General features: G+C 58.6%; 4 protein-coding genes across 5 annotated transcripts; 1 reads left to right on the plus strand and 3 right to left on the minus strand.

Moving 5' to 3' along the window:
* Window positions 1–514: 514 nt before the first annotated feature.
* On the minus strand, window positions 515–3,446 carry ARPC5L (actin related protein 2/3 complex subunit 5 like). The gene is made up of 4 exons (XM_054516943.1): window positions 3,273–3,446; window positions 3,072–3,153; window positions 2,650–2,826; window positions 515–1,081 (listed from the first exon to the last, which is right to left on the minus strand). The coding sequence occupies exons 1-4, from the start codon at window positions 3,410–3,412 to the stop codon at window positions 1,019–1,021; spliced, it is 462 nt and encodes a 153-aa protein (XP_054372918.1). The 5' UTR covers window positions 3,413–3,446; the 3' UTR covers window positions 515–1,018.
* Window positions 3,447–3,535: 89 nt separating this feature from the next.
* PPP6C (protein phosphatase 6 catalytic subunit) lies at window positions 3,536–6,768 on the minus strand. Its single transcript, XM_036394167.1, is given in 7 exon segments — window positions 3,536–4,345; window positions 5,012–5,221; window positions 5,322–5,401; window positions 5,791–5,932; window positions 6,284–6,349; window positions 6,440–6,619; window positions 6,621–6,768. Coding segments are annotated over 7 exon segments (1,050 nt in total). The 5' UTR covers window positions 6,744–6,768; the 3' UTR covers window positions 3,536–4,096.
* A 90-nt stretch (window positions 6,769–6,858) lies between these two features.
* RABEPK (Rab9 effector protein with kelch motifs) lies at window positions 6,859–9,139 on the plus strand. The gene is made up of 7 exons (XM_036393824.2): window positions 6,859–6,937; window positions 7,075–7,211; window positions 7,289–7,441; window positions 7,532–7,693; window positions 7,936–8,085; window positions 8,266–8,415; window positions 8,585–9,139. The coding sequence occupies exons 1-7, from the start codon at window positions 6,879–6,881 to the stop codon at window positions 8,869–8,871; spliced, it is 1,098 nt and encodes a 365-aa protein (XP_036249717.1). The 5' UTR covers window positions 6,859–6,878; the 3' UTR covers window positions 8,872–9,139.
* A 487-nt stretch (window positions 9,140–9,626) lies between these two features.
* On the minus strand, window positions 9,627–13,573 carry HSPA5 (heat shock protein family A (Hsp70) member 5). 2 transcript variants are annotated; one of them, XM_036393822.2, is made up of 9 exons: window positions 13,489–13,573; window positions 13,158–13,296; window positions 12,733–12,964; window positions 12,367–12,504; window positions 12,006–12,118; window positions 11,537–11,927; window positions 11,044–11,281; window positions 10,686–10,853; window positions 9,627–10,501 (listed from the first exon to the last, which is right to left on the minus strand). In XM_036393822.2, exons 2-9 carry the CDS (start codon window positions 13,271–13,273, stop codon window positions 9,942–9,944), a joined length of 1,956 nt encoding a protein of 651 aa, XP_036249715.1. In that variant the 5' UTR covers window positions 13,274–13,296; window positions 13,489–13,573; the 3' UTR covers window positions 9,627–9,941. The 2 variants fall into 2 exon arrangements, with proteins under 2 accessions (XP_036249715.1, XP_036249716.1); XM_036393823.2 differs by having other exon boundaries at window positions 13,478–13,544.
* Window positions 13,574–14,251: the final 678 nt, after the last annotated feature.

A 14,251-nucleotide genomic window follows, 5' to 3' on the forward strand; every position in this document is an offset into this window, starting at 1 on the left:
GGAGTTGTGTCACAATGAGTTGTGCCACTGCTGCTTCCAAAATCACCTCCCACCAGGACCAGCTGCTGCTGCACTTTGCGCAGCTGATGGAAGTGAGGACTGGGTGGAGCTGGGGCTCCCCAGGCAGCTGCTCCTTGGTGCCAAAGGGCAGGGAGCCCTGCCAGAGGGGCCAGGGGACAGCCATGGATCCAGGAGTGCGTCCTGCCTGGGCAGAGGACACACTCATACCTAAAGCACAACTCCTGAAGTATCTGCTTGACTTTCTAGCGTGGACAAGAATATAAAAATCAAACTCGGGGTCCTTACTATGTGTTCTATTCACTACATCTTATAAGTCTTGATTGGGACAGCTGAGCTTGGTCTCACTCCCTACATCCAGGACAGAGCTGGATTTGAGGACAAATTCTCCAAGTTGCTGGCGTTAGGAACAGTCCTAAAAGGTGGACACTGGGTTGGACTGGGTTTTTGCAGGCCTGCTTTGGAATAAGTGTCAGACTTACAATTTAGCTGAAAATAAATTTAACTCACGTGATCCAAGACCTTTATTGATGCAGCAGGCACTTCACTTTACATGACCCCAAGCCCAGAGTCCAAGAGTCCTTCACCCACACGTTCAGCCACCATTCCCAGAGCTCTTCTCCCACCCTCAGCTGCAGGACCTCAGCCTGGACACAGCTACCTTGGGACTAAGCAGGACACACGGGAGCTTGTATCACCACACCTGGCTAAAGCAGCATCTGAAATACCTGTTCACTTACAGTAGAGGAGGCAGGAGTGTGCCTTCTCTCTGCCTGTTAAAGAAGGGAGCAGGAGAATGTCTTGGCTCCTATATGTGATAGTCGGAATATGCAGGAATACCTTTACTCTTTCCCACTTTTAAGGTTAAAAGCATTCCAAGAGGAGGTTACTGTAGGATTTCAGTAGATTGCAATCTCTAATAGATGGACCAGTGTAATTTCAGCTCATTCCTTCTTCTGAGTCCAAACCTGACCGTCACCTCTGTCCAAGTTAACAGTCTTTACACAGTCTTTCTTGCTGTGAGAACTCTTATTATGGAGCCCAGGCCTCCTACTGCCAGTGCCTGTGGGAAAGGAGAGAGGTTACAGAGTCACCACGCCCCACACACAACAAACACCGAAGAGTTCAGCCACAGAAGGGACTATGGCTCTTCTCCAAAGCTAGAAACTGTCATTCTCCACAATCTAACCAGCTTTTGGATCTCGAGGGCTCCAGTGTTGCAGAATGTCCACCTCCCGTATCCCTGAGAGAGGAGGAGGGGCTCGCTTCAGTTTCATTTGTGTCCCTCAATGTGAACAGTGTTTCCTTCTGAAGTCTAGAAGATGGAGGTGATTGTGAAAAAAATATTTAAGCTGACTGCTGGAAGTGGGGCATTTACTTTGGAGCCACAATCCAACAGAGCACAGGGTATGAGAGCAGAGTGAGACGTGGCACTGGGGAACAAGGCTGGACAAATGCACAGCACCCACCTGGAGCAGGACTTGACAGGTAAATGCTCCTGAGCTCCCAGACCTGCCACAGGCCTTTTCCAGAGGACAGACTGGTACTACCACTGAGCTGACTCTGCGCTGAGCAAGCCACACATCCTACCAGTACTGCCACAAAGCAGAACACCAGGCTGTAAACCCTGCCTACTCAGACCCGCCTTGTTCCTTTCACAACAGAGAGGACGAGATGCCTTTCATGTCCCTGCACGCTCTGAGTACCAGTCAGGGTGGTGCTGTGTCACCTCCCACGCTGGGAGCACCACCCACCTCACCTGAAAGCACCTCAGTGGAAACAACAGGAAAAAAAAAAAAACAAAAAAACAAGTAGAAACATGTTCTTTACTGTCTCAAGAAATTCCCTCCTCCTTGTCAAGGCTTGGCAAAACTGGTGACAGCAGCAATAACTGGAGTCATGGTACACCAGCTTTATGTACAGCAGGAAAAGCTCTGCACCTTGGGAAAAGGACAGCAGCATTCACAGCAGCTGCCCTGCACAGGGAGCTGCAGCATTCCCAGGGATCAGTTTTCCTTGGAGCACTGACAGCCAGGGCTTCAGCTGAAACCCCTGCAGTGGGGGAAGATCTCACTTGGATTCCTGCCCGGGGGCAGGGGCACCCAGCAGCTGCTTCAGGGATGTGCCTCAGCCACCACAGACAGGGAAGGAGGCTCCACAGGCAGCTGCTGAACACATCCCACACTCCCTATTTCACAGCTGACATTCCACAGAAACAAGAGGCCCCTGCTGGTGCCCAATGGAATCTCTGGAGACCTCAAAATCCTCTCCTGGGCGAACCAAACAGGTTTGCTAAAGCCTGTGACTCAGCTGATGCAAACTGCCAGCCTGAGCCCCCTGAGCTGGGCCCCGGAGGAGGCTGCAGCTGCCCCATCCCTCCCGGGACATCTCAAGGGCAGCACGAGGCTTTCCCCTGCAGGGAGAACTCCCTGCCCGGTCCCCTCTCCCCATGGCAGAGGGCAAGGTTTGAAATACAGGCAAAGGCTTTGTGAATGCAGGCTCAGAGAGACCAAAGATGAAAGGAAACACTGAGCTCCTCAGGGATGAGGCCCTGCCACCACCTGCTTCTCTCCTGAAAGCACAGGCCAGGACCCTGCGAGCGTGGCTGAGCTGAGTGCCCCTAGCACGTACCTTTTCATGCCACTGAAGTAATATTGCACTGCTGTTTTCTGTTGGCTTTTCAAATCCTTTATAAATGTACTTCATTAACAAATCAACACCGTTTCTGTCTAAGGAATTCACCGCTTGTTCTATTTCACTGCTTTTAAAAGATGTGAGGACTTTCAGCATCGTTCCCTGGGCCTGCTCCTGGGAAGACAAGGCAAAGAGAGAAATGTGAGAACGAGAACAGCTGGGAACGATCCAAGACTCGTGTTTGGCAAGAGATGGGCGCGCTCCAGGCTGGGTTATTTCTGTAAGCGAGGTGAGCAGAGCTGGGGTTAGAGGAGGAAGGGGCGAACGCAGGGGGATGCCCATGCAGCACAGGCTCGCTGAGCGCAGCGGGTGCCGCTGTGCCCGGGTGCCGCTGTGCCCGCAGCCCTGCCCGGCCCTACCTTCATCGCCTGGCTCCTGGTGTTGCCCGGGGAGCTGCGGATGGCCGTGTGGAAGGCCCGCAGCGCCTCGCCTGTGCGGCGGCGGTCAAGGACTCAAACCAGGACCTGCGGGACGCGCAGCGCGGCTCCCGGGCGGCCCCGGCCCGAGCGGCGATCGCGGCCGCTGCCCGGGACTCCCCGGCCCCCCGGCCCAAAGGATATTGCCTGAGCAGCGCTTCCACCTCGGGGCTGGCATCGGGCTCGGCCGCCGCCGCCTCCTCGGGCTCCTCCACGAAGCGGTTCTCGTCGTACTGGTCGATGTCGAGGCGGCGGAAGCGGGACGAGAGCGTGCTCCGCGCCATCCCCGCCGCCCGGCCCGCGCCCGCCGGAAACGGCGCCGGCCCCGCCGGAACCGGAACCCGCGCGGCCGCCGCGCCCCGCCCCGGCCCGCGCGCCCCGCCACTAAAAACACAACAGAGCCTGGGAAAAATCCGAACAATGACTTTAATGTACAAATCCCGTCGCTGCAGCAGTTCGCGGGTTTAATCGGGATCCCGAGGAAAACGGAACAAACCGGGGATGGGGAACAGCCCTTGGACCGCTTTATTGGGATCCACGGAACACTCGGAAAGAAGGCTGGCTCGGTCCTGCGCCGTGACCGCAGCAAGGGCAGCCCCGGCCCCGCCGCGCACCGGGCACTGACTTTGCTGCTGAAATTTCTTAAAACTTACCAAAAACAAAAAGCTGAACAAGAGAGCGGCCCGAGCAGCTCCCGCAGCGTGGTGGTTAAAGGAATCGGTTCATCTAACCCAGGACTAGGCGAGGACTACATGCAGTAGTACAAATCTCAAGAACATATTACAAATACTCTGAAATTAATCTAGGGGTGGGGAAAAAAAACTTGCTACAGACACCATAATACACAATAAATTTAGATAATTTAAAAATAAAAAAGGCAAGAGGCAGCATTTCAGCAGCAAAGTGCTCAATAAAAAGTATATTGTAAAGGGGCAGGACAGGGAGAGGTGACAGCAGGCGGGCGGGGCTCAGAGGAAGTACGGCGTGGTTGTCCTGGGAGGAATGACACGCTCTGAGTCTGGAACTGCGCGGAATAACTTTGGTTCTCTTGTATTTACATCTTTAAAGACCATGATGGACGCGATGTTCCCGCAGCGGTAGCAGTAGTTGGGAGCTGACCATACCGTTACCAACTTCTCATCAAACATGAATTTGTATCCTTCGTGGACGAGCTGGTGTGCTCTGCAGATCAGCTTCAGGTTGTTGATGTGAACGAACTGCAAGGGAAGGGGGAAGGTCAGCTCAGCGTGGCCCGAGCGCCGCTGCCCACACCCGTGCTGCTCCTGGACTGGCCCCACAGCAGGGCTGGGGACCCAGCACTGAGACACCCTGTGACATACAGGTGCCAACACCCGAGCACTGGGAACAGCTGACACCCAGGCAGCAGGGCTGTGCTGTCCCCAGGCTGAGCCCTTCCTGAACGTGCTGTGCCAGGGCCACACAACAATGCAGGCTGAGCCTGGCCAGGTCCGAGCCTGGTGAGGCCACTGGGTAGAGCCCTAAGGAGTCTGCTCAGTGCAGACACAACAAAATTAACTCAAGAATTGCTTAAAAAAGGGTATTTTTCTCCTAGATCCTTAGGAAACCATTCCACACAGAGCCCAGGGACAGTCGTGAGTCCCACCATGTCACACTTTTCAAAAGCAAGATGGGTATTAATACATCTGGCAGTTAAATTTGTGCTTTTAGGTCAAGTGGCTCATTTTTTCCAGCTGGCACAAGCCAAGCTTCCCCACCACACCACCACGAGTTACTGGCAGAGGTGTGACAGGGCAGTTCAGTATCCTGCATTGCCCTTGCTCCACCCAAACCCCACACTGAGCTGAGCCCCTCAGCTCCCCCAGCCCACACTGGGCCGTGTGGCCCTGAGAGCAGTGAGTTACCTCATTGGTGACCTTGGCCCCGAAGAGCCAGCCCGCCCCACGGGGGCTGATGGCCCACGTGTCCACGTCCTCGGGGTCTGACCACACCAGGTCGCAGAAGGCGCCTTTGTGAGGGATCTCCTGGTTGCGCTCAATAGTCCGGATCTGGTCCAGGGTCTTGATGTCTGGGGAGAGGCCCCCGTGCACACACAGGATCTGCTCGTCTATTAACTGCAGGGGAATGACACGAGCACCCTCAGCATGGCTGCCAGGGGAGCCCCAGCTCCCAGCTCCCATCAGGACAGCGTATTAGCGTGGGGTTTGCACTTACAGCTGCTATTGTGAGCATGTCAAAGACTTTGGTGCAGTATCTCCAGGCGTTCGCGTTCCCGTATTTGGTTTGGCACTCGTCTGTTGGAGAGAAAGCTTTTATTCCTGGTGGATCAGAGGAAACAGGCAGAGCAAACACTGACAGCAGAACCTGCACACCCAGGTGTGCCACACGAGCCCTGCCAGGAGACCTGAGCTGGGTCCTGCTGCTGGCCAGCACCAGCAGCAGGAGGGACCGAGCACCTCCTGCTCTGCCTGTGCCTGAATGTGGCACCACGACACAAGCAGCAACGCCACGTGCCAGAGGAAAAAAGCAGCAAGATCTGCCTTAAACACATTCCATTTCAGAAACACAATGACCATGTTACCAAAGGACAGCCCTGGAGCCCGTGTCCCCCCCAGCCCCCGGGCACTGTGGCCAAGCCAGGGTTTCCCGAGGCAGAGGAGCTGCAGCCACAGGCAGCACTCACCGTAGAACCCGTACACCTGGGTGATCTGCCTGCTCTCGTGGTTGCCTCGCAGCAGCGTGATACGGTCAGGCCACTTGGCTTTTAGTGCAAGGAGGTACGTGAACGTCTCGAGGCTGTAATACCCTCGGTCTACAAAGTCCCCCTGAAGGCAGAGACAGCCGCACATGGAGAAAGGGCACAGTGACACATCCACTCTAAATCCTCACTGCCACAAAGGAACCCAGCGCTGGAGGGCACCGGGACCTGCTGGGACCCGCGGCGGCTCCGGGCACTGCGAATGTCGGGTGTGGGCTGGGCACTCCTCTCTCCGCTGTCCTGACGTGACCCCGGGACACCCGGGCAGGGCAGGACGCTCTGCCTCACCCCGCGGGGCTCCCGGCGGGCAGGAACCAACACCGGCGCCGGGCGGGGCCCGGAACTCGGGAGCCCCTCGGGATTTCAGCCCCGGCCCCTGTCAAACCCAGCGGGGCCGCGCCGCGCCCGGCGCACCTACCATGAAGATGTAGTTGGTGTCGGGGACCTGCCCGCCGGTCCGGAACAGCTCGCACAAGTCATAGAACTGCGGGGGGAGAGAGGCGTGAGGGGGCACCGGGCATCGGCACCGACTCCGGCCTGGGGCTGCACCGGGAGCGGCCCGGCCCGGCCTTACCTGCCCGTGGATGTCCCCGCAGACGGTGACGGGCGTAGAGACGGGCTGGACGTTGGACTCCTCCAGCAGCAGGTCACAGACATAGTCACAGAGGCGCTGCGGGACGGAGCGGAGCAGGGTCGGGGTCAGCGCCGGGACCACCGGCGCCGCCCGCTCCGGCCCGCCCGGCAGCGCCCACCCCGGCCCCGGCCCGCCCCGGCCGGTCCCGGCCCCGCCGCCGCGGCCGCACCTTGAGGTCGTTCTCGGGCAGGTACTTGCAGAGCCGCGCGATCTCCACGTACTTGTCCAGGTCCAGCGGCGCCATCTTGGCACGGGTCGGGCAGAAGCGGGCCCCCCCCCGCCACTTCCGGGCGGCGGAGCGCGCCGCCGGCGCGGGCGGAAGCGCAGGGCACTTCCGGCGGCACTTCCGGCCGGCCGGCCCGGCAGCGGCCCCGGTGCCATGGCGCCGCGGGCGCTGCCGCTGCTGCAGCCGGGGCGGCGGCCGCGCCCGGGACAATGGTGAGCGCGGCGGGGGCACCGGCGGGCACAGCGCTGGGCGGGCGGGGGTGATGGGGGGATAGCGATGAGCGGGGCGGGAGGACCGGCGGGAGCCCGGGCCGGCCCAGCCCGCGCTGAGCGCCGCCCTCGCCCCGCAGGTACCGGCTGAGCCCGCGCGGGGAGCGGCCCCGCGGCCGTGTGGGACTCGGCTGCCTCCTCCTGCCCGGCCGCGTCCTGCTGCTGGGCGGCGCCGACCCCGCCGGGGCCTTCGCGGACGCGCATTTCGTGGAGCTTGGTGAGGGCCGGGCCGGGCCGGGGCTGGGACCGGGACAGGGACCGGGACCGGGACCGATCGCCTGTCCCCGTCCACAGCCCCGCTGCGCTGGGTCCCCGCCGGCTGGCACGGACTGCGGCCGCGCTACGAGCACGCCACCATGCTGCCCGCCGTTGGCCCCCCGCGCCTCTGGGTGTTCGGCGGGGCGCACCCCGCCGGGAATCGCGGCTGCGTTCAGGTGCTGGACCCCGGTGAGTGCCCCAGGGCCGGGGTTCGGGCTGCGAGACGGGCCCGGCCTCCGTCCCCTGTTGGTTGTTCGGTTAATCAAATGTCTTAACTAGAAATAGGAAGGTGGGAGAGCCCTGCAGTGAGGGGGGAGCAGCCGCAGCCTCGGACATTCCACACGTCCTCGGCGGCCATCGGGGCCCGGCTCTTCGTGTTCGGGGGTGGAGACAAGGGAGCGGAGCCGGTGAAAGACCAGCGGCTGCACGTGTTCGACACAGGTACCTCCCACTGGGGCACGGGAGCGCTGCCTTGGGGTGTAGCCGGAGGGCTGGAATTGCTGAGCTCTGTTTGGAGAGGAGTCCCACGGGATGGATGGCTGTCCCTCTCTTGACAGGCTCTTGTGTTCGTGTGGGAACTCAGACCCCGTGGCTTGGGTGGGAAGCCTCGGCAGGGCTCTGGGGTTGCTGGTCTGTAGAATTGCCATAGTTTTCTTCCTATACCCGTGTGCTCCCATTTTTAGCCACCCTGGCCTGGTCCCAGCTGGAGACTCATGGTGATCCCCCTTCCCCTCGGCACGGACACGCCGTGGTTGCAGTTGGGACCAAACTCTTCATCCACGGGGGTTTAGCTGGAGATGTTTTTTACAATGACTTGTTCTGCATCGACACAAGTAAGTGTGGATGGAGGTACTGCAGGGCAGTACCTGTGAGCTGTGCTTTGATTTGGGGGGATGTTTTTTTCTGAAATACTAGTTCTTAAGTGCTTAAAGTATTACCTTCTTTGTTTAAATCAACAAACTGCATGGGGTTTGTGTAATGCATAACCCTGGAGGTGTTGTTTCCTGCACCAGATGACATGAGATGGGAGAAGATCCCAGCCACTGGGGATGTCCCTGGAGGAAGGGCATCCCACTCCTCGGCAGCATTCCAGGACCACTTGTACATTTTTGGTGGAATAGGTCCAGATGGGACACTGGATACTACGTACAAGTATCACACAGGTAGGGAGGCTGCTCTCAGGGGTGCCAGGGAAGATGCCAGGCAGCTGGGGAGCACGTTACCTGCTCAAGCCCTGGAGTTACACCACTGCAGGACTGAATGCTCAAAACTTTGAATGTATGGTGCCTGGTGTGTGATATTTAAAGCTGTGACTGTGTCTTTGCACTGCAGGAAGGCAGCACTGGACGCTCCTGCAGTTTGAGTCTCCCCTGCCCAGCGGGAGGCTGGACCACGCCATGTGTGTCATTCCCTGGCAGGCTGGGGCACACGGGGACACAGGAGAGAGCCCAGCTGGGACAGAGCCCCCCGTGTCAGCAGCTGACAGAGCTGAGCCCCTCCAGCAGGGCCTGGGAGAGGGCTGTGCTGAAGACACCTCTGTCCATCTGCTGTTCGTGTTTGGGGGCATGGACACCCAGGGGCAGATACACAGGGACTGTCTGGTCACCCTCATCGAGTAGAGTCCCCACAGCACCAGCCTCAGCCCCTGGGCCTAATTGTGCCCCCTAAACACGTCCTTACCCTGGGGCAGCTGGCACGGTGCTGGCACCCCTGAGGGACAGGGGCTGTGCCTGAACAGGGTCTTGCTGCAGCCCCAGCCCAGGGAACATGGCAGGAGCCAAGGTGTTTTGAGGCACTGCTGGAGCTGGCACCAGACAAGGTAATTGTGGACTTAACTAATCCCATGGATTGGATAAGGATCAGTTAAATAAAGAGACCAAATTTCAATTAGGCTTTTTTTCTAAGAACCTTTATTAGGTGTAAACTACTTTTCACTGCTCAAAAAACTAGTCTGTTTCATATGACACTTTATTAAAAGCTCTGAAGTTTTAATACTGCAGGAAAACATAATTAAGCCAAGCTCCTCCCCCACTGCTTGGCACCACCACTACTGCAGGCAACGGGTTCTGGTGGATAACCTCCCTCTCCTAGCTCAATAAAAGCTGCCCCTTCAGCAGTTACTCAGGCTTGATCCCCCCTTCCTTATCAGGATCTCTTGTAAAAGTGCAGTGAGGTCCAAGTCCATCCTCTCCCTTCAGAAACTGAACCCCAGTTCACCCCAAGGGAACAGAGGCCCAGCTCCTGCTTTCAAACCTCCCACTCTCCATGATCCCATGAAAGGTGACCTTGAGGGGGTGAGTTGCACTCCATCCTTCAGGGTTAATCCAGATCCTGGCTGGAGCTGGGTAATGGAGATCACAGAACCAGAACAGAGTCCAGTGTAAATAACAAATTTATTGTGGTCACTCCAGGTAGAAAAGCTCTACACCAAGTTCACATGACCAAGTTGTTAAATAGAATGTTCCACTGCCAATACTTCTAAACCCACATTTACACTCCCACCCCGCTCCCCTCCCCAGACATCGAGCAACTGCTAACGAAAAGCAGGATACAGCCACGTCGGGCTAGCGGTTCCAGCTCCACTCACGAGTGAAGATTCAAAGTTACATTCCAAATTAAGAGTTCAATATTTTAAACAAGTGTTCCTGAGTCCAATATATACACACACCACATTCGGGGACACCGGTATCTACAACTCGTCCTTCTCTGCTGCCTCCTCCTCGCCGGGCGGGGGGCCGGCGCTGCCGTACAGCTTGCTCACGATGGGCTGAACCACCTCCTCCAGCTCCTTCTTTTGTGCTTTGAAATCTTCTATGTCCCCATCCTGATGGCTTTCCAGCCACTCGATCTTTTCCTCCACTGCTTTCTCTATTGTTTCCTTGTCCTCAGAGGACAGCTTCCCACCCAGCTTCTCCTTGTCCCCAATCTGATTCTTCAGGGAATAGGCGTAGCTTTCCAGCTCATTCCGGGCATCGATGCGTTCCTTCAGCTTCTTGTCTTCCTCGGCAAACTTCTCGGCATCGTTGACCATCCTCTCGATCTCCTCTGGTGTCAGCCTGTTCTGGTCGTTGGTGATGGTGATCTTGTTCTTGTTGCCGGTGCCCTTGTCCTCGGCCGTGACACGGAGGATCCCGTTCACATCAATTTCAAAGGTGACCTCGATCTGGGGCACGCCCCGAGGGGCAGGAGGGATTCCCGTCAGATCAAAGGTGCCCAGCAGATGGTTGTCCTTGGTCAGGGGACGCTCACCTGCAACAAACAATGACACAGGGTTACTTTCTTGCCCAGCTGTGGCCTGTACTTTGTGAAACCATGAGTGACACAGCTCCATGAACAAAGTACCTACAGCCTTTGTGACAATCAGGAACAAGAATGAAAACCCTACAGCAGACAGATTCCAGCTGTCACATGGGCCACCACAGCTGACACCCACCTTCATAGACCTTGATGGTCACAGTTGGCTGGTTGTCAGAAGCTGTGGAGAAGATCTGAGACTTCTTGGTGGGGACAACGGTGTTTCTTGGGATCAGCTTGGTCATGACACCTCCAACGGTCTCAATGCCAAGAGTCAGGGGACAGACATCGAGCAACACCAAGTCACCTGGAAAAGATCAAAGGCAAGACTGTGACACAACTTCAACACAAAACACAACGCTGCAGACAGGATCCTGAGGCCGCAGGGGCACAGAACTCCAAGGACTGGAAAAGATCCAAGTTTGTCTGCATTTGCTTGTCAATGCCCAACATCCACTGTTGAGTCAACTCTTAGGTGGCAGTGAAGGTGCCATTACCTGTATCCTGGTCCCCAGAGAGCACCCCGGCCTGCACAGCTGCACCGTAGGCCACAGCCTCATCTGGGTTAATGCCCCGAGAAGGCTCCTTCCCATTGAAGAACTCTTTAACGAGCTGCTGGATCTTGGGGATGCGAGTTGATCCACCAACCAAGACAATCTCATCAATATCAGACTTCTTCAGGTCAGAATCTTCCAGGACTTTCTGAACAGGCTTCATTGTGGAACGGAACAGGTCCTGCAAAGACAAAACCCCAAGATTGTGAGACTGTATTCCCAGCACACCCCATTGTGCAGCCCCAGAGGTACAAAGTACAACCACTACAGAGCAGAGATGCCAAACTGTCTGAGGCCCAGCTCCCTGGCAGGAACAGCTGCCTGCTTACACAGAGTTATTTATACTCCAAAGTGCAGTGTCACAGCATGAGATGCTGCACATTCCCCAGTCCCAATCCAGAGCTGAGGCTGTGTAACTTTACCTTTCTAAACTTACCATGTTCAGCTCCTCAAACTTGGCTCGAGTGAGTGTCTCCGAAAAATCTTCTCCTTCAAAGAAGGACTCTATTTCAATCCTGGCCTGGTGCTGAGATGACAAAGCTCTCTTGGCCTTCTCCACCTCCCGCCTCAGCTTCTGCACAGCTCTGTTATCCTTCCTAACGTCTTTGCCAGTTTTCTTCTTGTAGAGCTTGATGAAGTGCTCCATAACACGCTGGTCAAAGTCTTCTCCACCCAGGTGAGTGTCTCCATTAGTAGCCACAACTTCAAAGACTCCGTTGTCAATTGTGAGGAGGGACACATCAAAAGTTCCACCACCCAGGTCGAATACAAGGATGTTCTTCTCTCCCTCTCTCTTGTCCAGTCCATAAGCAATGGCAGCAGCTGTTCTGTAGAGGGAACGGGCTGTCAGGGCTGGGGGTGGCAGCCCACAGCTCCCCTGGGGCAGGACAGGGTGGGCTACTCACGGCTCGTTGATGATGCGCATCACGTTGAGCCCCGCGATGGTGCCCGCGTCCTTGGTGGCCTGGCGCTGGGCATCATTGAAGTAGGCTGGCACCGTGACAACAGCGTGGGTCACCTGAGCAGGGAGGGACAGCTTTGTTACAGTCTGTAAGCAGTACCAGCCACTCTGAGCACTGCTGGAACAAGCAGCCCATTCTCAGAGATGAAGAGCCAGCAGCAGCTGAGCCCATCGGACAGGGCTGCTGCAGAGGCCTGCAGCACTGACTGTGGTTTGGGATGGCAAGGTCAGTCCTGGCTCAGCCTCCCCTTCTCCCATTTCCTAAAGCTAATTCAAGTTGTTACCAGCGCTTCCTATGCACTTACTTTCTTCCCCAAGTAAGCCTCTGCTGTTTCCTTCATCTTCGTCAGGACCATTGCAGAAATTTCTTCAGGAGCAAATGTTTTTGTCTGTCCACCTCCAACATCAACCTGAATATGGGGCTTGGCTTTCTTCTCGACCACCTGAGGAGAACAAAGGATACTGTCTCATTCAACTATTCCAACTTGTTCTCATGGTTCTTTCTAAACACCAAGCCAAACCTCTATGACAAGCATAACCTGAGCACAGCTAACACCAGGAACTGTTGTTTACACACCAATCCTCCCATGGGGCACTGTGAGCAGATGCCTCTTCTGACCAGAACTGTAGTCCTCCCCTCCAGCCCCCCTGCCTCTGCACTCGGGACCCACCTTGAAGGGCAGGTACTTGATGTCCTGCTGCACAGAGGGGTCATTCCAGGTGCGGCCGATGAGCCGCTTGGCATCAAACACGGTGTTCTCCGGATTGGACGTGAGCTGGTTCTTGGCAGCATCCCCGATCAAGCGCTCCCCCTCGGGGGTGAAGGCCACGTAGGACGGTGTGATGCGGTTCCCCTGGTCATTGGCGATGATTTCCACGCGCCCGTTCTTGAAGACGCCCACGCTGGGGTTGGGGGGGGGGGGGGAGCGGAGCGGTCAGGCGGGGCCGCGGCCTGCACACATCCACACCCCCCGCCCCCCCTTCTGCTCCTCCCCGCGCCCTCCCGGGCCCGCAGGCGCTTCCCACAGCTCCCGTGGGCCCTGCCTGCCCAGAAGGGCCCAGGCCCCCGCCCGCCAGCCCGGCCAGCCCCCCGTACCAGGAGTAGGTGGTGCCCAGGTCGATGCCCACCACCGTGCCCACGTCCTCCTTCTTCTCCTCGTCGTCCGCCCAGACGGCGCCCAGCGCCAGCAGCGTCAGCAGCAGAAGCCTCATCCCGACCGCTCACCTGCGCCCACCTACCGAGAGGCCGCCGGTTACACAACGGAGGCGCCACGTGCGTGGCCGCCCCCCTCACCCCTCCCCGCGCCGCAACCACCCAGCCCCCGCCGTGCGGAATCACCTCGCGTCCCCAGCCCATCTTTCCGTGCCTTCAACCGCCATCCCCCCCGCACCGGCCCAGCCCCGTGCGGCCCTTACCGCGCCCTCACCGTGCAGAAGCGCCGCGCCCCGATCTCCGCTGAGCCGCCAGGCCGCGCCGCCCGCCCTTTTATACCTTCCGTTACCCCTTCGTGGAGCCTCTCCATTGGCTGCCGCGCCCTCGCTGGAGCCTCTCCATTGGCCGGCTGCTACCAAGCTGGCCTCCCGCGATTGGCGAGCACCGCGCGGCCGCTCCGCCGTGCCCGGCGCGCCCCCCTCGCGCCGCCCCATTGGTTCCACCCGCCGGCCGCGGCCACAGAGAAGCGTGAGCCAAGCGGAGCGTCCCCATTGGCTGGGCGGGACCACAGGCCGCGGGGTGGGGGGGCACTTCTGGAAGTTTCCATGGTTACCGGCCGGGGGGGGATAACCCGCCGGTGGGGGCGGGTGCCGCCGCTCCCGGGGGCACCGGGGGTACGGGCGGTACGGGCGGTACCGGGGCACTGCTGGGGGGGAGGCGCGGGGAGGTTGGAGCGGGCCGGCATCATGGCCGGGCCGTGCGGGGTCTCCGGGCAGAGGCCGTCCCGCCCCCGCCGGGGATGAGGTGACACGCGTGTGCCCAGCGCCCCGAGGCGACACCAGGACCCGTCCCCGGGCGGCCGCTGCCCGCCCCGCCGCTGCCAGCAGGTCGCGAGGCCCCGCCATGTCGCGGCACCGAGCCCCGCACGCACAAGCCGGGGCCGGGCGGAGCCGGGGCTGACGGCGGAGCGAAGCTCCAGGAGCGGCCCCGGCTCCGCCCGGCCCTCGCCCCGCTCCGCCTCGCCCCGGCCCCGCTGC

This window comes from Molothrus ater, chromosome 20 (assembly GCF_012460135.2).
Source record: "Molothrus ater isolate BHLD 08-10-18 breed brown headed cowbird chromosome 20, BPBGC_Mater_1.1, whole genome shotgun sequence".
NCBI classification, from domain to species: Eukaryota; Metazoa; Chordata; class Aves; order Passeriformes; family Icteridae; genus Molothrus; species Molothrus ater.

Excerpts from the sequence above, each read along its gene's own strand:
- ARPC5L (XM_054516943.1), bottom strand. The coding sequence starts at position 3,412 with ATGGCGCGGAGCACGCTCTCGTCCCGCTTCCGCCGCCTCGACATCGAC. Across the intron at positions 2,827-3,071 it reads CCAGGAGCCAGGCGATGAAG|GAGCAGGCCCAGGGAACGAT; the intron begins GTAGGGCCGGGC and ends TTGTCTTCCCAG. Across the intron at positions 1,082-2,649 it reads TACTTCAGTGGCATGAAAAG|GCACTGGCAGTAGGAGGCCT; the intron begins GTACGTGCTAGG and ends CCTTTCCCACAG.
- HSPA5 (XM_036393822.2), bottom strand. The coding sequence starts at position 13,273 with ATGAGGCTTCTGCTGCTGACGCTGCTGGCGCTGGGCGCCGTCTGGGCG. Across the intron at positions 12,119-12,366 it reads AGGCTTACTTGGGGAAGAAA|GTGACCCACGCTGTTGTCAC; the intron begins GTAAGTGCATAG and ends CTCCCTGCTCAG. Across the intron at positions 11,928-12,005 it reads ATGCGCATCATCAACGAGCC|AACAGCTGCTGCCATTGCTT; the intron begins GTGAGTAGCCCA and ends TTCCCTCTACAG.
- RABEPK (XM_036393824.2), top strand. The coding sequence starts at position 6,879 with ATGGCGCCGCGGGCGCTGCCGCTGCTGCAGCCGGGGCGGCGGCCGCGC. Across the intron at positions 7,442-7,531 it reads CGTTCAGGTGCTGGACCCCG|AAATAGGAAGGTGGGAGAGC; the intron begins GTGAGTGCCCCA and ends TGTCTTAACTAG. Across the intron at positions 8,416-8,584 it reads TACGTACAAGTATCACACAG|GAAGGCAGCACTGGACGCTC; the intron begins GTAGGGAGGCTG and ends TTTGCACTGCAG.